This window comes from Ipomoea nil, unplaced genomic scaffold, assembly GCF_001879475.1.
Source record: "Ipomoea nil cultivar Tokyo-kokei standard unplaced genomic scaffold, Asagao_1.1 scaffold0688, whole genome shotgun sequence".
Classification (NCBI taxonomy): domain Eukaryota; kingdom Viridiplantae; phylum Streptophyta; class Magnoliopsida; order Solanales; family Convolvulaceae; genus Ipomoea; species Ipomoea nil.
This window is the reverse complement of record NW_017617116.1, coordinates 5,473,586-5,495,666: the sequence shown is the minus strand read 5'-3', so window position 1 is coordinate 5,495,666 and position 22,081 is coordinate 5,473,586. Positions and strand designations below refer to the sequence as shown.

Genomic DNA, 22,081 nt, shown 5'->3' with positions numbered 1-22,081 from the left:
ACACCAATGGAATCAACCATAAGCAAGGGAATGATGTTAGGAGTTTTAAAAATATGGAAACCAAATCATAAATGATCAATGTTGCCTTTTCTTTGTATGTATGATTTGGTTTGAGTTTTCATCCGCTATCATTTTAAATAGTCTATGTTTTGATCTTAATTAAATAAAGGCTATTTTATTTGTAACCAAAAAAAAAATATATATATCAAAATGCATTATCATTTAATTTATACAACTATTTACCTCCTTACGTACATTAAAACATGTCAAAGATAACAACCTAAGTAACTCTAGTTCGAATTCACTAACCCCTCATGACATCAATAAATGGAAGTGAGGGTCTCTATGATTGCCTCCTAATTTTATTTTCACAATAGTTATTAGAAAATTGTCAATTACCACTAATAAGTTATTGTCATATAAAATGAATGGTAAATTTTATAAGATTGTACCAAGATGAAGTTCAATAAATCTAGTGTAGTAAATGCTTTTGTTAGCTCAAAAATAAATAAAGTGGTCATCCAATTAATTTAAATTAAATGGTATAAGAATGTAATTTCATTTGAATTAATCATATAAGAGAGAAGTGTCAAATAGGCTCATGTATTATTGTCAAGTGCTCAATTCCCACCATGAACTAAATTAAAGGCTAATTAAACACACTTACCTACTAAATTTGTTCAATTAACATTTTTTGCAGGTAACAACCACAGCTATCTTTGAAATGGCAGCCACCGGCTGTCCGGCAAGGACAGCCGGTGGCTGTATTATTTTATTTTATTTTATTTATTTATTTATTTATTTTAATAATTAAATAGGTAACATGTTATTAACTTGTAAAAAAAGTCAATTGAACAAATTTAACTTGTAGATGAACCTATTTGACACTTAATTTAGTTCGTAGTGAAAATTGAGCACTTCGCAGTAGTAGATGGGCCTATTCGACACTTGTGCCATCATATAATTATCTTAAAATTCATGAGAGAGTGCTTTACAACCATTTGAGATTCTATTAACCTTGTAAATTTTGTTCCTAATGTTTGGTTAGTAAAATGACGAAAAGTCGAAAAGTGTAACGTCAATAATAGTTTAGGGATGAAAAATGAGCATAACAAACAATTAAGGATGAATTCTACAATTATTGTATAATAATGGTATGAATTTTTTTTTCATTAAATTTTAAATAAATGAGTTAATTTCCAAAATGCTCCTTTGACTATGATCTTTTATCAAATTGGTCCTTTGACTTTTAATTTCTCCAAAATAGTCTTCCGACTTTTGAATTTTAAGTCAAAATGGTCATCGGTTAGTTTTGGCTTAAGTTTGTGCTAAAATGAAAGGTAAAACTGGAAATTTAGGTTTTACACTCCAATTTAAAGCAACATGTGATTCCTTTTAGCAATCTGCGCACATATTTTTTCAAATTAGGTTTTTGCTCTCCTAAATCTACAATCAAAATGTGGGATAATCAACTAGAAGGCTATAAATCTTTGACTTAGGAAGTTTGTGGATGAAGTTGAAGATGAACTTTTTGGCCTTCTAGTTGATTATCACACATTTTAATTGCAACTTTAGGAGATCAAAAACTTAATTTGAAGAAATATGTGCACAGACTGTTGAAAGGAATCATAGATTGCTTTAAATTGGAATGCAAAACTTAAATTTATAATTTTACCATTCATTTTAACACCAACTTAACGCTAAAGCTAATCATGAGAACCATTTTAACTTAAAATTCAAAAATCGAAGGATCATTTTATAAAAGTTAAAAGTCAAAACATCAATTTGAAAACAAACCATAGTGGAACGACCAGTATTAACTCTAAATAAATTATAAGACTTGTACTCCTTATTCAAGTAATCAACTAATTAAGAATTGTCCGTGCTAAAATGATTAAAAAAAAGAAGAAAAAACTAGTCCCTATGCCAAATGGTCCTCACTTCTTCCACGTGACCTCACGCGAGGTAACGAGTTTCATACTGATCTACCTGTCCATTTCTCCTTTCTCTCTCTCTCTCTCTCTCTCTCTCTCGACTGATCATCGACGATGTGCTCCCGCGGCGACTCCGACTAGTGCAAGGGCGCCGGAAGCCTCCACTTCCGACTTCCGAAGCCACCGCCACTACTCTCGAAAGGCCTATATCAACTCTTATTTACGTTTCCTTCTTCGCTGAAAAGCCCTTCGAAATCGAGATGGTTAAAAAGCAAGTCCCCGATTGGCTCAACAGCTCCCTCTGGTCCTCGCCAGCTTCTCCTCCGCCTATCGAGTCGCCGCCGCCGCAGCGGCAACAACAGCCACCAACTCCTCCGCGGTCTACACTCCGAGGTGAGGATGCTGCCAATCGCCCCTCCCGTTCCTCCCCCAAATCCACAAATTATAGTTCTGAATCTGCAGTCGAGCGTCCGGCGATCCCTGTGCCTCCGCCGGCAATTAGAACCGAGGCGCGGCGTACGAAAGCAGAAATTAGGGATCCATTAAGCAGTAATAATAATAATAATAATAATAATAATAATAATTATAATTATAATAGTGATGAAGACAATGTGAGCTCCACCGGTAGCTCTACAACATCCCCCTCACTTGCTGCCGGCGGCTCTTCGGCTGAGGATATTTCTCGTCAAGCTCAGCTTTGCCAAGAGGTTTATTTCTCCCTCTACATGTTTTTTTTTTTTTTTTTTTTCAGGATTTTCTTATAGTCGGCGTAATTCTTTGATTTCCCTAGGCGTCTGTTATTTATCCATGGAATGCACGAGAATTACTCTCTGCAGAATGCCTAACCTTGTTTTTGTTACCCCTGCTCCCCTCTATTTTTACTCCTTAGCGGAAGTGTAGTATTTATCAGTGTCTTCATTTGATAGCTGTCAAGAAAGATTATAAATATGGGGGAAGTTCGGAAGCTAGCATCGCAAGGAATACCAGATGGAGCTGGCATTCGTGCCACAGTGTGGAAGGTACAAATTGTAATTAAAGATGGAGTGTATATTAGTTCTTTGTGGGATGCTTACAGTTCCAGATTCTAAAACTTGAGCAAGAAGAAAATCTTTAACATGTGTTACTGTATAATTATAAGTATAAAAAAATTATTAAATGACTTTTTGCAGCTACTGTTGGGGTATCTTCCAAGTGACAGATCATCATGGCCATCAGAGTTGGCTAAGAAAAGGTCCCAGTACAAGCATTTTAAAGAGGACCTTTTGATGAATCCTGTAAGTTATGGTCACCAATGCATCATTTTAACCCTTGCACCAACACCAGTATGCTCCTGGATTTTTCATGTTACTCGTGTCCTTGAAAAATAGGCAATGTGCTTTGATCTTTATGTTTTTTATACAAATAGGTTACTAGGTTGGTTGTGCATCCTTTTGAAGTCAATGTTTTATTTTAAAATTTCAATTACTTATACAATTTCTCGATTATCTGGAAATTCTGATGGTTATCATGGCTAGGCAGTCAGAGATTACAAGAAGGTTGGAGAAATCAACTATTGATATTGATGAATCAAATGGTAAAGGGAAGGGTTTACTCTCAAGGTCAGAAATCACTCATGGAGAACATCCTTTGAGTCTTGGAAAAAATAGCATATGGAATCAATTCTTCCAGGTATGCTATTCATTTTTGTCTTCTTTTTTTCTACTAGTCTGCAACCCCGTCACACAAATAAAAACTCAAAACAATAAGCAACCTAATGGCATAACGAATAAGTATGGATGTGTTTCATTGGATGCTGAAGATGCTTGCCCTGGCCTAAAAACTAAAAATTAAAAGAAAGACAAATGGGATGAAAGTTTATCCATTAACACCACCATGATGGAGCATTATGGACATGGTTCAATGCATATGATGCTGAAGATGCTTGCCTTGAATGTGAATTCTATGTGGAAGAACTTGAAATCTGTTTGCATATATGTTTTGATTCCAATGTTGTAAAAATCGGTAGGTGCCCAATTTAAAAAATAATAAATAAATAAATAACAGCAAATACAACTATTTTGTACACTGCATTTTACATACTAACCTCAAAATCGATATACTATCATTTTTTTCCCCAAATATAAGACTCATATTTGAAGCCTAAACACTATTATGCAAACAAAAGTATAAAACTTGTAGCAAAAAATCAGAAATACCCAAAAATAAAAAAAATTAGAGTGAAAGTGTAGAACTTGTTCACTGTTGGGCTAGCTGGGTGAGACTGAGAAGAGAGGCAGCGATGTGAGGTTGTTGCACTGGTGGAAGGACTACTGCGAAGTGTGAATGGAGTCGTGATGCGAGGCTGTGTTCGTCTACGAAGGGTGAGTTGAGGCTGACAGTTGCAATTGAGGCTGCTGTACTCGTATGTGAAGGGCTGATAAATGATAATCAAGACTGCAAAGGGTTGGGAGTCAAGGCTACGGAGGGTTCCTGCTAAGCATGTGCTCGTCTGCTCGAATGGAGTCGTGGTCGAAATGTAAAGGGTTGCTGTGGTGCTAGTGAAGATTAGATTTTATTTTGCTTAAAACTACATCGTTTTGAGCGAAACAAAACCTAATAAAAATAGAACGATTTTGTTGACTAGGCCTAGTTGGCCATGTTGGTCCATTAGTCAACCAAGTGCCGAAACTAGCAATTTCCCATTATTCCCCTCGGCCTAGGGGTGCCTAGTCGGCACCTAGGCCGATTTTTACAAAACTGTTTGGTTCAGTTCATAACTACTGCTGTTATTCTCTAGATAGATTCTATTTATTACATGTACTTCATGATCTTATAAAATCAGACAATGAAATGGTGGTCTGGCAGGTGGCATAGAACCACCAGCTGCTGGGGAGGCAGAATCAACAAGATAATGAACCAAGAATAAGAGGAAAATGAATGTATTGAATAGTATGATAACTTACAATAATAAGGGTATTTATGATTTTATACTAAATCAGTGGACCACGTCATAGGAAAACTAGAAATCCTTCCATCTCTAGGACTCCTAATATACAAGGAAAGTAAAGTAATCAATTAGATGCCTACTACTTCTAAGATTCTTAACTTGAGTTTAGGGGACCATGGTTCATCCTAATTTCAAATTGGGAACACTCTTAAGTATTCTAAAAAAGGGGCATGTGCTTTGCTACTTTTTTGGGGTCTTCAAGCTTTGAAATATTTTTGGCATCAGTATGACCTTTTCGTTGGAATTAGATCACTTGTGTTTTTTTAAAAAAGTATAACTCATAACTGCCATCATGATCAAACTTATTAAAAGCGCTAGCGCAAAAGTGAGGAGAGCGACAGTGTGTTGTTGTGCCTGGGCAAGGCGCAGCCACATGAAGAAGCAGTCGCTTCTTGTCGCGTTTTGTCGATGTGCAAAGGCGTTTGTCATGCGATCAGCAAGTCAACGTTGGTCAGCGGAAGAAGGTAAAAAAATAATTATGAAAGCTTTAATTTTATGAGGGTTTAATGTTTCGCACTTCCGCCTCCAACGGTGACTACTCCACGCAAAGCTCAGTAGCTCACCGCACTTAACTACTTAAGAGTTCAGTTCAGCTTCCTCTTCCGGCGCTGCGACGGCAAAGCTCGGCGCACTTCCGCTCTTCATCCGCCTCCTCTTCCGACTCTGCGACTGCAGCCTGCTTGCCTCCTGCACCGCGCCGTTGCTGCCTCCACTCTAGTCAACAGCTCCAGACCTCCAGTCACAGACGCCGAGATAAATCTCGGCGCTGACTCGCTGAGTTTTTTTTCTTTATTTTTAGGCGAGTCGCCGCCCACTGAAATAAATACGATGGGAATTATTGTGAGTCCTGTACCTAGCTAGTGTTGTTAAATAGCTTGGGGTTTGAGTCATGTGGGAGTCTGGCAGACTGGCAGTAGTGTAACTCTGTTTCTCTGTTTTTTTTTTTTTTTTTAATATTAATATTTAGTATTAAATTAAGTTGTTAATTGTTATTGATAATGTATTAATTATTATTGTTATAATAAACACTAATACAGTTATAAAGTTATAATTAAAATCTTAAATTACAATTTATAATTGGTCAATTGTTGTCTTGTTGATTTGTTGATCACTTTTTCACTTGATTGTTGAATTGAACTATTGAAGTATTGGATTTTGATGACTAAACTTTGTATTATTATGATATTGTGACTTTAGGAGTTTCTATTTATGTTATTTTGCATTACTATTTGAGTATTTTGAATATATATTAGTTTTTTTTTAAAAGCATCGCGACACTTCGCTTTAAAGCAAAGCCCGGGCTCATCGCTTTGGTGCGCTTTTTCGCTTTAAAAAGTTTGATCATGATTATATTTTTCATCTGTGGTTAATCACGTATATGCCATTTTTCATCTATGTATTAGTATCTCTGCTCTATTTCATAACTATTTTTAAGATGCTACATAATCAGCTGGCAAATGCCAAAAATTTGATGCTTCTGCTGATCACCAGTAAAATTATTTTCTTCTTGTAGGACACAGAGATCATGGAACAGATTGATCGCGATGTCAAGCGTACTCACCCAGATTTGCACTTTTTCTCAGGGGATACACCCTTTGCAAAATCCAACCAGGTAAGCTTTAGTTTGCTAGGCTCAAAATTGGTCTTGACTTTGTTCCATTAGCTTATTATGTCTCTGCTTTTCAGGAAGCTCTGAAGGATATACTCATTGTATTTGCAAAATTGAATCCCGGTATAAGATACGTGCAAGGGATGAATGAGCTCTTGGCTCCACTTTACTATGTGTTCAAAAATGATCCCAATGAGGAAAACGCAGTAAGAAAGCCTGAATTATGTTAAAGATTGCAAGAACATATCTGTTCAGCAAATCTTCCTTTCCCTTCATTTCTCTACTTTATGGGCAGTTTGTGGCTTTTCTTAATGATAATATGTACTGTTTTGCATCACTATTATTCCTCATTGTTATCATTACTATTCATTTTCTGCTTACTTGGTTCTTCATCTTTTGATTGTCACTCTTTTTTTCCCTTGTTGCTTTGAGATGCTAGAAGACTACTAGTCTAAGGTGGTACAAGAAGTATAAATGGAAAACCTATAAATGCAAGCATCATATTTACTGAAACTAAGTATCCTGAAAAGTCAAACCTACCAAGGAATGATAAAACTGACCCCTCAATGTCGACAATCTTTTACATCATAGTAGAGGGATCTCAGAATTCTAGTTCTACTGATTTTTAAGCAAAAAAGAACCTTCACAAGGTGTAATCCTAAAAGGTTGACAACTTGATACCCTGGTAGTCTCATAGATGTTTGTCTATATAATTACATATACATATTTGTTATATTAACAGGAAGAAATGATTTTAGGGGGGAGGAATTACAATCACATAGTTAGATGTGTGAAATGCAGTGTCATCATATTTCATATTTCTTCCCTCAAATTTTAATACAATAAATAAACTGAAAGATGCATACATACCTACATACACATACATGCACACACACGTGTTTGTGTGTATCATATATTGTAAAAGGAAGGTCTTTTAGTGACGTGAGCAGATTATCTAACATGGCATCTTAAATCACTACAAGAACAGTTACACAACTTTTGCTTACTGGGATTTGTCTTAAATAAGGAAATCAGTTCATAAAAGTCAATTTGAACCATGCTGATCTCATGGTATGCAAGTAATAAAGCTTAACATTGACAGCTAATGATATGATAGGTAAACATGACTTATAACCTATTTTTGAGTAGTTTTAAGGTTAAAAAAAAAAGAAATTATGGCCTTGTTGAATCCATACACTTCTACGTTATTTTTTCTGATTCAGAGACAGTAGGGTTTCTATGTTGGGGTAGAATGGATGATATTCTCTTCTTGTCTCCTGTCATTGTTTCTAGCATGAAGCTTAATTGTTCTTTGTAGTTACTTTTGCTCATCAATTTCCACTTGCAAGTTATGCAGGCTGCTGCTGAAGCAGACACATTCTTCTGCTTCGTGGAACTGCTAAGTGGATTTCGGGATCATTTCTGCCAGCAACTTGACAACAGTGTTGTTGGAATCAGGTCTACAATTACTAAATTGTCACAGCTTCTGAAAGAGCATGATGAAGAACTATGGCGTCATCTAGATGTGACAACCAAAGTAAGATCCATGTGTTTACATGTCTTGCTAACATATATTTTGTCTGAACTTATTTCTGATTTTTCTCTTCTGTGTCAGTTGGAAACACCTAAAGATACCTCTTCCACTATACCCCATACATTCTGCTTGCAAAATAATATTATTCTAAGAAAATGTACATTACAGTAGACTAGTAACTGAAATCAAACAGGTAATGGAAAAAAATGTCTTAAAGGCCAGGCAGGGTTAGATTGGTTCAGTGCCTTAGCCCTTAGTCATGTGTGGAAATAAGTTACTCTTGATCTTATGGTATGGAATTTTAGCTAAAAGTGTTTTTTTTTTTTAAATAAAATCTTTTTTTATATAAAAGTATTTAGTTTATAGAGAGTGAAAAGGATATACAAAATGCATTAGGGTACTGCTACAAAAGATGTATCATACTACAATTTAGGTCATTTCTTAAAGATCATAAGAAGTCCCAAAAATATTCTATTTCACCAATACACTTTACTCTAGAATCGATATTGTTTCAAAGCACTTATACAGGCATACAGCTATACAGTAGGGAAATCATGAGCCATTCTGTACCTCTTAACAAGGACATAACACAGAGAGGATGCATTACATATCTTATGAAACCTGTTTCCCATTTTGAAAAGGGTGGCAAAAATTCACTTCTCCAATCTTGTGACCTTATATGATTTAAGACATTGTCATTTTGATTCTTCGAATCATACTTTTCGTTCTAAAATAACAAGAGCAAGATCTGCCTTAGATTTACAACCACCTTGTCTGTTTCTTTCCTTTCTGCACATTGCATCCTTGTACTGTTCTCCTGCTCTGCTGTATCAGATACAACTTCTTTATTTATGCAAACTAAACAAATAAATGGTAACCTGCTGATTATCCACTGATTTTTTATACCTCTTTGTTACCGTTTAGAACCAAGGTGTGGGGGTTAAACATAAACTGATTGCCTAAGAGTAAAGGATTAGGTAAAATCTGAGGGATAGGAATTTCCCATAATTATATGATTATCAACATTATACATGCTGAGGTCTGTAAAATTTTATACAGAGTATAGTTTACCTGTTCCCCTGGCTTGTTTGACTCGCTTATTAAGTTGCATATGATTTTATTTCATAACTTGGATGATCAATATTATCTCATTTATCTGGTTGGCTGGTTATACTGAAATTCCTGTATTCGAATTTGACATCTAATTGTGATCTTTCCTGTGATATTGTACATAACAGGTGAATCCACAATTTTATGCATTCAGATGGATAACTCTTCTTCTTACACAAGAATTCAATTTCGCAGACAGTCTTCTTATTTGGGACACACTCCTCAGTGACCCTGAAGGTCCTCAGGCAAGTGCTTGTTCTTGGCCTTTTTTAAAAAAATAAAATAAATTAATTTTTAAAAAAATGGTAGGTTGGGTTTGGCCTAGGGGTTACTATTTTTTTTTTTTCCTTTTTTTTATTTTTTATTTTTTTTTTGGGTTAGCACTGGATATGGGAAATTGAAATTGAAGATCTTGTGGTTTTTCCAAGTAAACTATGGAACTCACATGACATTGGAATTGAAGTTCCTTTAGGCTTTTTACTGCTTTAGCATCTTTACGGATGTGCAATCACATAACTTGGCACTCTTTGGTTGACAACTCTACATTGATGTAAGTCATTGGTCACCATACTAATTGTATCCTTAGAATACTTCCAGTCAGTCTTACACAAATATCTTTAGTTGCCATATGCAATGTTGTAGAAAGCGCTAAGCGTTCATTGTGCGGTTGATGGGTACCTAGCGCCTAGGCGGGCCCAACACGAAAAGAAAATCCGTGACTGGTGAGTAGCAATACAGCCCTAGTGTAAAAGTAAAACCAAGTCCCAAAAAGAAAAGTGGAAAAGTAAAAACCCAGGTGCCTAGGGTTTAACTTTTAATTTCAAAAATCAAAAGGAAGTGTGGAAGAGTTAAAGGCAAAAAGAGAAGTTGAAAACCACTGGCGACTTGGACTGTGGTGTTTGGCTGTTGATGGCATCTGGCAAGCCGGTGAGTACCGACTCAGAGTTGTCACCAACTATCAATGTCTCCGCATCTCAGCACCATCAGCAACTGCAACAATGGCATCTAAATTGCGATGATTGGCTGTTGGTGGCGTCTCAGCCTTGCCAACAACCCTATCAGATCAGCTGCCCTGTGGAATGGGGAGAAGGGTGATTAGGTGACTCTGTGACTTCGATTTTGCGATTTGGTGCTGTGATCTTTTATTTGTGGTTCTGATTTTCGATTTTCGATTTTCTACTGTGTGGCTTCGGCTTAGGGGCGCTAGCACCAAGGCCGAGTTTTACAACAGTGGCCATATGAGCTGGCAAATTTGATAATATTTTAGGTTTATCCAGTTTAGGCAGGATTTCAGGAAGTTACTTTCGAACTGTCTCTAGATCTAGCTTTGTCCCACAAATGATATGCCCTATAAAATTCATTTCGTAATCATTTTATGTTCTAACCATGGTTTTATTGCAAGGTCCTAGAGAATGTTACATTGCAATTTTTCCTTTGCTTACTATTTTCCAATACGGTTAAAATACTTGTTGCAGAGACCGTACATTTGTTCCATACAGTGAAATAACCAAATTTGTATTTTTGCAAACTTACAGGAAACCCTGCTCCGAGTCTGCTGCGCAATGCTGATCATCATTCGGAGGCGTTTACTTGCTGGTGATTTCACCTCTAATTTGAAACTTCTCCAAAACTATCCGTCCACAAATATCAGCCACTTGCTATATGTTGCCAACAAATTACGCACAAAGTCAGCTGGCTAAATTTTCATCCAGGGCTAAATTTTCATCCAGAAATTGTGTTATTCGCCCTTGGTAGTTGCTTGAGAAAAACAAAACAAAAAAACCCTATGTTTTGTAACAAGATTTAGGATGTAAATGTCAGTCGAGAGTTTTAGGAACCTTTTTCCTCTCCTTTATTTTTGTTTTGTTTTGTTTTTTTTTCTGTTCTCCAGCTGCTTGATCCATAGCCTTGTGTTTGGACTGTTTTCTTACAACAATTTGTATTCTTTTGATCTTTAGTTTGCAGAGTAGAGATGACAGAAATTGGTATTTTCAGTTTAGTTTAATGCAAGTTACAAATACAGACTATTAGAATTGTATTACGCATATTTGTTGCTTTGTATGAATCAACGTGTTTGTTACATTGCTGGACGTGGGTGAAATTTATCGAACTACAATGTCTGGTAATTCTGTAAAAGAGAACAAACATCAGCGTAACATAGAACTATCAAAGATAATAAATTCTGTTTATATTACGGGAGAATAATGCCTCGTAAAAGTCACAATGTCTGGATTCGTCCAACTCTAATTTTTTTTTTTTTTTTTTTTTTTTTTGACTTACGTCAGTTTTGCTGATTAATATTGAGCGCTATGAACCCATCCATACCTAAGTCATGAGAATTAAGGAGGTAAATTAAACCTGTCTAGCGTTAAAATTCACATTCGATTATACATTTCTGTGCACAATGAGAAATTTCTTGTCCCTTGCATATATTACGTTAACTCATGCAAATTGTCCTATGATTAATGAATTTACCAAGTGATGGAATAATAGTGTGTAAATTGATGGAATAATAGTGTAAATTCAACCTATATAACAAAAACAAACTCATTTCTCAACATAGTGTACCGTAATCTCCATCTGGGAGCTCAAAATAAGCTTAGCCTATGCCTATCTATCTGCCAGTGAAGTCTGATTTGATGCATCTGCTACAGAATTGATTCCTTCACCCTCCAATCTACTCTCTAGGACATTCAAAACATCATCCCGTGGGCATTTATGAGCAGGGTCCAGAGCTGATTTCTGGCAAAAACATTCGGGCCAGGAATTTGTATAGAAAGATTCAGGTGAAATCCGCTTATGAGGCCCACCAAAATTTGTTTTTAACATGACGCGCCTAACTGCTTCTTCAAACCCCTTCGTATGCCCCTTTTCTCGATCAATAAAAATAGGGGCAAGACCTTTCCTATCTGGTCTTATTGTTGTGCGGAAACCATAGTATAGTCTGTGCCCGAGGAGGTTGTTTGCAAAGTTGCTTGGTCCATCATAGGTTGGCATGAAAACATCGGATAGGAGACAAACCATGTAATCCACAGCAGAACCTAGCAATCCTCTGTTGTTCTTTGCTAGCTCACCTGAGGTATCCACTGTGCTATGATTCTCCAGGCGTGGAAACAAGGATCTAAAGGGTTTCATGAATCTCTCACCACCAAATAGATCACCTGCCGCAAGGTATATCCTAGTTGAGTTGTCAAACCCCATTGCACGCAGGATCAGACCAACCTGCAGAAACACCAACAGTTTAAAAATAGTGATCTAGTTTGCGATTTAGTTTTCAGAACTCAGATGAATTCTAAATGAAATAGTTACAGATCCAGCATGAGTTGTGCCTTATAGATATAGAAGATACCTCTTCTGGAGTTAGCGGGCACTTTCCAATTGCCCGTCTTTCACTATAAACAAGTCTCTTCTCTGCAAAATTTTCCTTCCTATACTTCGTCAGGATTTTTTGCTGTTCAGGAGTAAATATGTCTAAGCACCTGGATAATTTCAAGTCAAAGATTACAAAACTTCAGAGTAAGGCACCACGATAAAAAAAAATAAAATAAAAAATAATAATAATAATAATTAAAAAAAAAAAAAAAATCTTTGAACCTATATCACTATAAAACTTGGCTTCAGTACAACGTCAAAGAAAGTTTTGCATAATTCATAAAGGCTTATAGCCATCATCCAAAAAAGAGTCAATTTATCCCAATTCTATTTTAATATGAGACTTCAGCTCAGATCCTGAGATGCATTCCCAAAAATAGGTAGAGAGAGAGGTATCCATCCTCTTTCTTTTCTGTTCTTTTGTTTTTGGGAGCTTATATTCCTAGTTTTCATTTCAAGGACAGTGTAAGAACATGGGCTATAAGTTTTTGTCTCCTCACTCACAACCAGTTGAGATAAAATACTTATTATTATGTCAATGCACAGTAGTATAAGCAACTCACCCAGCAAATGCCAGCATATCCATCTCAAACCGAAGATGTATTGACATAAAGTGGCCTTGTGTACGAAGTCTATTGACTATTGCAGTACTTAGTTCCACAATATGTGGCTTAAACCTAAGGGCATGATAATTAACCCTACACCTCAGCCGCTGGAACTCTGGATTGTCAATCTCTTCTGCCAGACGATGTGAAAAGGGAGTAAGATAAATAGCACCATGTTCCTTCATCTTCTCCATAGCAACTGTTGTGTACCAACTGATGGGAGCATCTCTAGGTGGCCGAATCTGAATCACAAAAAGGTCAATATTTACAATTATTAGAGTAAAAACAGCATGCGGTCAAACTCCACTGCATAATAAATCATTACCTGAAAAGCTTTTATTTTCTTAGTTTTCCCTTTTTTATGAATTTCAGGAATGCTCTCCACAATTTTTACATCAAACCTCAATGTGCTGATAAAATGCTCAACGTCATAGATACCACGAAAACCACTAGCCATCAACAGAAATAATGACAAATGATTAGCAGCTAAGTGAATGTACTGTAAAACAGTAATCTAAAAATCATCTTAGAGAACAAGATAAAATCAATTAAATACCATTTGAAGTGTAGGCTTCTGTTATTGATATGAAGATCAGTTTTCAGTGTATTACTATTATTATGCAAACATGATGCACACAAACTATTATAGGAAAAAAATTGTAAAACCTCCATAAAAAGTACCTGTCATCATGCCAGAAGGAGTTTGCATCCAACTCAGGCAGCACAAGAGTAGCGTTCATAATTCTTGCAGCAAGAACTGCATTACAAATCTAAAAATCAAGGATTTGTCAACTTAGATAAGTTCCTCAAATTTATACAACAAAACTGATGTAGAAAATAAATATCTCATAAGCCACTTCAACAGAAAAGATATGTGCAAGTTTGATGATAGATTGATAGTTTTCAGCATATACTCGTTTAAGAATGGATGGTATACAATATTAGGCATTTAAAAATCACTTAGCATGTGGAAATATGCACACTCATAATTAAATGATACACTTGTGAGTTGTGACTGAGCAAATAAAAGCAGTGAACCTTGGCAATGCCAAGATTATTACAAAGGGAAAAAAATTATTCCAACAAAGCAATGCATCAACACATGGAAGCTACAGCACGTAGCTGCAAACATGACTGGAACTATTTCAGGCAAATTAAGAGAAATCACATATCTTCTTTTTGTTTCAAAGCAGAATGGACTATATCACTCTGCACTGACACAGCAGACTCTTGGTTCTCCCCTTTTAGCATAAGCACATGTCTAAACTAAATGTGAAGGTATAAAATAATTGCACTTATCAACAGAACATCCTATTTGTCTTGCTATAAATGAGTACGATTAATCAAAAGATCCACTGGGCATCAAAGGGGGATTTCAAAGATAGAAAAGTACCTTTCAACTAAAACATATTAGAAATTATATAGTACATTCATACACATATGCATCTATGCATGAGTGAATGTACATATATTAATGCAAGGCAGAAAAATCTTCAAGGAATATATTTAGATCTACAACACTAAAATGGTAAAATTGACTACGGACCGCACTGCGTTGTTGATTCAGACCACCATTGCAGCGAACACGCAGATATCCAGTGGTCTCAACAGGAGGAGCTGCAGAAAACAAACGAGAGAAAAACAGGAAACCTGAGGTTTAAACCTGTAGGAACATATAAAAAGCACTTATCCAAACTGGAAGATAGAAAAACTACATACGAGGCCAATCAGATCGTGGAGCAGATGATGGCCTCCAACCATCAGAAGCAGCAGTTTCCCAAAGTGCCTTCACATCAATTTGTTCAGATATATGAATAATGTAAACATACCAACACCTAAGATAAGGCTCACTAAATTTACTAATGAAATGCATGAAATAAGTTCAGATTAATTAATGTTTTTGCTAATATTGGCTGTGTGGATAGAGTAACTAAAAAACAATTCAAGACGCTAATAAATAAGCAACAATGTGAAGCAGATAATGAGTGGACACAACACAAGGAGATAGAAGTACATAAAACATGTGTATATATACACACATATATAAATTCCCGGAACTCCCAGAGAAAGATGAATGTGATAAACTTATAAGGTTTTTAATGCAGGCACAATTAGCACATGGAAAAAAAGGAGAAAGATTTTGATATTTTGATATAGAGGGTGAAAGAGGGAGATTTCAATTAGAAGTTTAAGAAACTCATTTGTTCTAAATAAATTTTTTAATTGCCTATCCATACAATTACTTCACTTCCCTCTTTAACTCACCATCTTCTTAACTGAAACCCTCCATTAGGACAAACATTTTTACAAGCAAACTTCACATTACAGAACCTCATCTATACAAATCTATAACCAATACATCTTCGGCATATCAAACCCTCACTTCCATGGCTACTACGGAGGAATAATAAGATATAGGATAAAGATCCAATGGCATGATAACTTGGCAAACACAAACTCTAGAATTGCAAACTTCGAGAACATTGAGGAAGAGCTGAAACATACATCAGATGGAGAATTGTCGTTACTTGACATGGGAGCAGAGAAAAGCATGACCATACAGATCACAACCACAACGGCCACAACTGTGAGCCTTCCAAACATTCCCTTAACTCCTACTCCTAGCTGCTGCTTCAGCTGGTGCCGATGCCCCGGCCTGCTACTATCCAACATCAGATCCACACACACACACACACACACCAGTAGATACAGAAGAGAGTGTGCATTGAAACATAGCCATAAACAAATGGAAGCAAATTTACCTTCGCATTTTCGGCGACGATTGTGTGATCGGAGCCTGTGGAGTGAACTTATCCGGAATCTCTGGCAATACACAGTCGTAGAGTGCGAAGTTGAAGTGTTATACTCTGAACAGAGACCGAGTTCGACGAGCGGGACAACGAGCGAGACAGAGTGCTTTTGGAAGATGATAAACAAATTCGGTGCAAGACAACAATGGAGACAGATCTAGAATCTAGATTAAAGCTTGTGAGTGTGTGGGAGAAGAGACGAAGAGATGATGGTGATGGCGGGTTTGTTTTGGGAGGAAGCATAGGCTCGGGGAAGAAGGTCGATGATCAATAAAATTAAAAGAAAAAAAAATGGAAGTGATACCTTCCAATTCTACAAATCTCAATTGCTAATTTGCCATTTCCATTAACAAAATCATGAAACAAACACCAATTTTTTTATTTTTTTTTTTAGTACTGCTAACTCTATTAGATTGTTGTATCTGTTCATCTATACTTTTTTAACGTGTTGAAGCACAAAAGAGTCAACATTGCTCCTACTGAAGCTCGATCTCATGACATTCTATATGAAAGTTACTACATGTCATCTGAGCACGAGTGCTTGGCAAATAAACACCAATTCATTTCATCCAAAAGTCAATAAAGTTTTAAAGCATGATCACATAATACATATGTTTAGCTATATTAGGTTTATATATGCTCTATAATCAAATTGATCGAACAGTTGATTTAATAATCACAAACTTTCAAATTTAATTATAATTAAAAGTTATAATAAGTGTAACAATTGAATATGAAACAAACAACCTTCTTGTGTCATTTGTTCAATAAATTCAAGTAACAAAAAAACATTTAGGAAAATGTGACGCATAAGAAATATGTCTATTTTAGGCATAGCTCACACTATCACTACTAGTTTCAAACATTAATATCTTCTTTTAAATATTACTTATAATGAGTTAAAGTATATATAGTTAAAAAATTAAACTCGAGTTAAAATATAGTTGATGTTACCTATAACAAAGTATAGAGAATTTTTTACTTGTTTTAAAAAATATTTTAAGAAATTAAAAATAATAGAGAGTGAGAAATTACTTTAACAAATACGGAGTAAGAAAAAAGAAAAATCATCGAGAGACAAAGTCATCAATTTCATCACCTTCCGCCACTGCCGTCCTCCTTCACGCTGTTAATCACTGCCAGTTTCTCAATCGCTTTCGTCCTTTGAGCTCCTCCATCCTCCGCTGTTCTCTCCGTTGTATTCTCAGAACCTTGACCATTAACAACTGCATCTTGACCAAAGGTAGCATTTATTTTATTGATCTGATGAATTGAGGTAGAATGATCGGATTTTATGTTTGGAGTGGTTTAACTTTGTGTCTAGTGCGTTCAAATTCTGACATTATTTGATCTGCGTTAATGGTGTGCCTTGAAATTCAATACATTTGCAAAATGGATCTTACGGAGAATCTGAAATTTTGATGTTTGGTGCTTCTGAATTGCTTGCTAGTTTCCAGATTTTGCAGTTGCGAAAACGTATAAATTAGGTTTTGCTCTTTGTCTTCACCTTCGTTTTCAGTTCTCTTCGGTTCTTAACGTGTACTCGGGGACACACTCAGCTCATCAAAGTAAATCTTTTTCAGCCTCGAGACGGTCATCTTTCTTTTTCCGATGGTAAGATTCACGTCTCTCTCTATATGTATACGTGTGTATGCTGAAATTTATCAGCAGAGCTAACAAGAAAATGTTGAAAAATGTAATGTCAGCTGAAACTAATAGGTTTCTGTTCTCTGATATATTTTTTTAATTAGATATATAATGTAGCTATATGTAAAATTTCAATATTTACAAGGAAACAAGTGGAGCAGCAAACTATATACTGAGTAGAATGTGATTTTTGTTTTCATTGGTGTGATTCAGTAATTTATTATGTATGAATTTGTCTTGTATCACTCAATTATGTAAAATTCTACATGCAATTGAAACTGTTAAGAAATAAGAAGTATAGCAAAGAAAATGTAATGATAAATATACTTCTTAGTCCAAGATTGTTTCATACTTTGATGTAAATTAGAGCAAGTTTGGTTCACATAATCAATGTAATTGCAATTTTTCCTATTTGTTTGTCCTAAAAGCAATGGAGTAGGACTCCGCAGAAGACTTTTTCCTTTTCCAATTCTTAAGCCAACCATGTTATAGAATATTATTCATTCTGTATTTTTATAAACCAAACAGTGGAATAGTATTTCTTTTTCCATTACTTATCTATTTCATTCTTTGTGGAATCCTATTCCTATTTTTTTTTTTTGTTTTCATTTCGTGAGCCAAACATGCCATTTTGGAATTAACTAATTTGTTAATCATGTGACACTATTTTCTGACAACTTACTTATTTCTATACACTATTGGCGAGTGCTGAATTTTTGTGATCTATTTGTTAGGCAAACTCATTGCGGTTATATCTGACGTGCATAAGACACACTCTTGAGGCCGCCATGTGTCTCCAGGTATTTGTTATTGCATTTCTGGTGATCTTATAGCCTCATTTGTGATGTCATTGACTAGAATTCAAGTCAGCGGAGCTAGAACACCTTTTAAATTTCTTTAACTTTGGTTTACTTTTGCCATTACTGGCTAATGCTCTTTCAGTGTATGCTCAATAAGACACATTTCTTTTACATGGATTTATTGTTCTCATTCTGATTCTTTTCCTTTTATTTCTGTATTTGTGTGTAACTGTTACTTCATTGAATTCAACAGAGCAATATTTGTTTGCCTGATCCATGGAGACTGCATTTTGAAAGAGACTTTTGTGCATGTTTGGATTCAAGTCTTTTTTTCTTTTTTCATAATGCAGCGTTAATACTTATCTGAAACAGAACTACTGCTACATGCTTGTTGTGTTTTCCTCCAAATTATTTCCTAACCATTTGGTTTGTACAAGTATGATATTGTATTCACTTCGGGCGTGGCTGAAATATCCTCTTATCCTTGTGCTGTATGCAGAACTTCCCTTGTCAAGAAGTTGAAAGGCATAACAAACCAGAGGTTGAACTAAAGTATGAATTGTTGCTTCGTTTGTGTTTTAATGTGTTATCACTTGGGGTTGTACTAATTCATCATTATGAGGGTTGTTCCATCCTTTAGCACTAGTGCTAACTGCTAAGAAATTTCTACCTATCAAAGAAAATAGATCAACTATGAAGGGATAAGTCCTAATTTGCCTAGATGAATTTTAGATCAGTAGGAAACTTGTATGTCCTCTGGAATCCAAGCAATCAGTTCGTGAAGTTCCCTTAATACAATCATATATTTGGAATTTTTAGATACTCAATATGGTTGGTAACTTGGTATTTGTAAATTACGCAGTGATTAAAATTTTGAATATTTTTCTTTTCTCCACACCACAAATTATATTTCTCTCTCTCTCTCTCTCTCTCTCTCTCTCTCTCTCTCTTTTAATAATAATTTTGCTTTTCCATTTTATGTCCCATTCATTGATCCTTATATATTTGTTAATTTCTTAAATGTTGTCTGATTTTCAGGACCAGCGCAGAACTTCTACTTAATCCTGTAAGAATTTTTATTTTATTTTTTAAAATTCAAAAAATCATATTTCTTGTGTACACTGGAGAAGCTTTAGTGCTTCTGGTTTATGCCTCTCTTAATCTACTATGGAAATTTAACCTGTTAAGTAACTTCTAAACATAATGACTTCTGATTTTGTGGCTATGGGTTATGACGACCTCTTGAACAATGTTACTGTTACATGTGTTTTTTCTAAGATTGAATTAGTGTGTACTATCTGCCAGGTTTTGATTTGTCGAAATGAAGTTGAAAGGTGCTTGATAGAAACATCTATTAATTCACTGAGGATAAGCCTCAAGGTACTGATAGCAATGTGCATATTCTGGTTTTTGTTTCTCTATACAAATGTTCTATAGCATATTCCAGGATGGCAATGGGGCAGGGGCAAGGAATGGGGTCCCCGTCCCCGCCCCCAAATTCATCCCCTGTTCCCCGACCCCACCCCGTTCCCCAGCGGGGATGGGGAATTATCCCGCATCTCCGCGGGGATTCCCCTCCCCGGGTTTTAAAAAAATTGTTATACACTTTCAAATTTTGTAGTACACTATAAAATAATATTTTATTTAAATTATACAATTAATTTACAAATTTATATATTTAAATATCCCATTAGCCTAACATCCAATCATCTCAAATACAACTAGTACAAAAGACTTAAAAACATTAAACAATACTTAAAGATTCAAATTGTTTAAATTTAAGTCCTTAACCAAAATACCAAATACCCATACATACTAACTTGAAAAAAAAGGTCCAAATTAAATATTATTCCATTCTTCAGTATCTGTAGCATTTAGATGAAATTCTGCAGTATAAGAAAATAGAAAATATTGAATTGAAAATGATGACTGAAAACTTGCAATTCCTCTTATGTTATTTTATCCGTGTTGTATAGGTAAAGCAGGCAGATGAACTTGAAAACATATTAGCAAAAAAGTTCCTCAGGTTTTTGTCAATGAGAGCCGAGGCATTTCAGGTACTTAGGAGGAAGCCAGTACAGGTATGTGTTGCTTTCTTCCTATGTAGCAACCTTAATTTTCCTGCTCCAGACACATTTGAATTTTAACAATAAAGTTTCCGTGCTTTTTTCACACCATCTAAGTTACGTGCACTACATTTGTGTGTTGTCACTCCAAACAATTTATTAGAAAATCAAACCATCTATTAGTCCTGAAGGAATATATTATCGTTGCATGTAATAGGAATTAAAATGCATATTTTTTTGTCTTTTAGATTTTGAATTATAAAAGAAATCATTTTGCATGTGAGAGAAAGTCCAACTGTCAAATTTGGATAGTGACAATCATTAATGCTTTCATAGAATCAAACTATGTTTTCTAGTCATTGTTTATGGATGGAGACATTAACTATTTTTCTAGTTGATGATATTCAATATTGCTTTCATATAACTGTCTACGTAATCTTGACAACTTTGGTGCTTTACTTACGTTTTTGAATTAACATTTAATTAAGGGAAATTCCTAACTTTTCATCATTTGTGCCTACTTAACCTTTCAGGGCTATGATATTAGTTTTCTCATAACTAATTATCATTGTGAGGAGCTGCAGAAGCCGAAACTTATTGATTTTATAGTACAGTTCATGGAGGTAAGATCACTATTATGTTTTTGTAGCGCTCCCCTCTTTTTGGGGTCAAAAGTCCTGGTAACTGGAAAAGATACTAAAATAACACATGCTAAATCTAGGAAAAGATATTGTTTGCTCTTCATGTTGCAAAATATCCAATGCATTAAAAGAAGAACAACCTGCCAAGGACTCTATAGTCCGGGCGTGAGACTCAATAAGAGGTTTTAGGTTCAATCCCCATTCCTCTGAGTTGTAAAAACAGAGGGGCGAGCTTACAATGGTTGGTGCAGCAGCAATGTAGGTTTAGCAGTGAATGGTTGTAAAGATTATCTGCACTGCCCATAGTCTAGCTCCGATAGATAGATGGCATTTATTTATTACCATAGGCTTATAAGTTAACCTTTTTATTTTTACTATTCTACTGTCTTTTGGTGCTTTGGTGGTTCTTGATGGAGTATTATAGTTATGTAAAGACTAGACTGATATATTTACTGTTGTTCCTATGACTGTCAGGATATCGATAAGGAGATCAGTGAACTCAAATTATCAGTTAACACACGAGGGCGGCTTGTTGCTACCGAGTTTCTAAAGCAATTCGTCTGATGTTTAATGAGATTGCAATGCATTTAGTTATAGCATCAAGTGGAAGATCTGATCTGTTTTGGTCAATGTGTATTCCTTTAATGCTTTCTCATGCATTTCTAAAGATACAAGTGCTTTATATAGCACACCCTTCTAAAGAGACAAGTGTAATAGTGTATTATAGATTTGTGAAGTTACCAGTCTCCTACATATTTTTACTCCTCTCTCTCTCTCATGTCTAAGGCTGAGCCGCCTGAGCATAATTGCTGAAAAACCGACGAAATTGATAATCGAATTGACCAAAAATTTTGGTTTTTGGTTATTAGTTTAAAAAAAGTTTGCTTATTCAATTAATCATCACCAAATAACCGATAATATATAGAAGTTATGGAGTATTTAGAGTTTAGTCTATCATAAATCCAAT

General features: G+C 35.4%; 3 protein-coding genes across 4 annotated transcripts; 2 read left to right on the top strand and 1 right to left on the bottom strand.

The window, feature by feature from the left end:
* The first annotated feature begins 1,959 nt into the window (after positions 1–1,959).
* Positions 1,960–11,242, top strand: LOC109176193 (TBC1 domain family member 13). The gene is made up of 9 exons (XM_019325638.1): positions 1,960–2,641; positions 2,861–2,953; positions 3,104–3,208; positions 3,453–3,602; positions 6,434–6,532; positions 6,607–6,735; positions 7,887–8,066; positions 9,302–9,418; positions 10,709–11,242. The coding sequence occupies exons 1-9, from the start codon at positions 2,195–2,197 to the stop codon at positions 10,871–10,873; spliced, it is 1,485 nt and encodes a 494-aa protein (XP_019181183.1). The 5' UTR covers positions 1,960–2,194; the 3' UTR covers positions 10,874–11,242.
* Positions 11,243–11,536: 294 nt separating this feature from the next.
* LOC109176234 (uncharacterized protein At1g04910) lies at positions 11,537–16,263 on the bottom strand. Of its 2 annotated transcripts, none has more exons than XM_019325691.1 (9): positions 15,913–16,263; positions 15,656–15,806; positions 14,870–14,948; positions 14,697–14,767; positions 13,832–13,920; positions 13,476–13,599; positions 13,109–13,392; positions 12,523–12,652; positions 11,537–12,395 (listed from the first exon to the last, which is right to left on the bottom strand). In XM_019325691.1, exons 1-9 carry the CDS (start codon positions 15,918–15,920, stop codon positions 11,784–11,786), a joined length of 1,548 nt encoding a protein of 515 aa, XP_019181236.1. In that variant the 5' UTR covers positions 15,921–16,263; the 3' UTR covers positions 11,537–11,783. The 2 variants fall into 2 exon arrangements, with proteins under 2 accessions (XP_019181236.1, XP_019181237.1); XM_019325692.1 differs by having other exon boundaries at positions 14,870–14,936.
* A 733-nt stretch (positions 16,264–16,996) lies between these two features.
* Positions 16,997–21,877, top strand: LOC109175319 (actin-related protein 2/3 complex subunit 4). The gene is made up of 9 exons (XM_019324571.1): positions 16,997–17,203; positions 17,480–17,574; positions 18,342–18,407; positions 18,907–18,959; positions 19,446–19,473; positions 19,713–19,787; positions 20,384–20,488; positions 21,007–21,096; positions 21,589–21,877. Exons 2-9 carry the CDS (start codon positions 17,572–17,574, stop codon positions 21,676–21,678), a joined length of 510 nt encoding a protein of 169 aa, XP_019180116.1. The 5' UTR covers positions 16,997–17,203; positions 17,480–17,571; the 3' UTR covers positions 21,679–21,877.
* Positions 21,878–22,081: the final 204 nt, after the last annotated feature.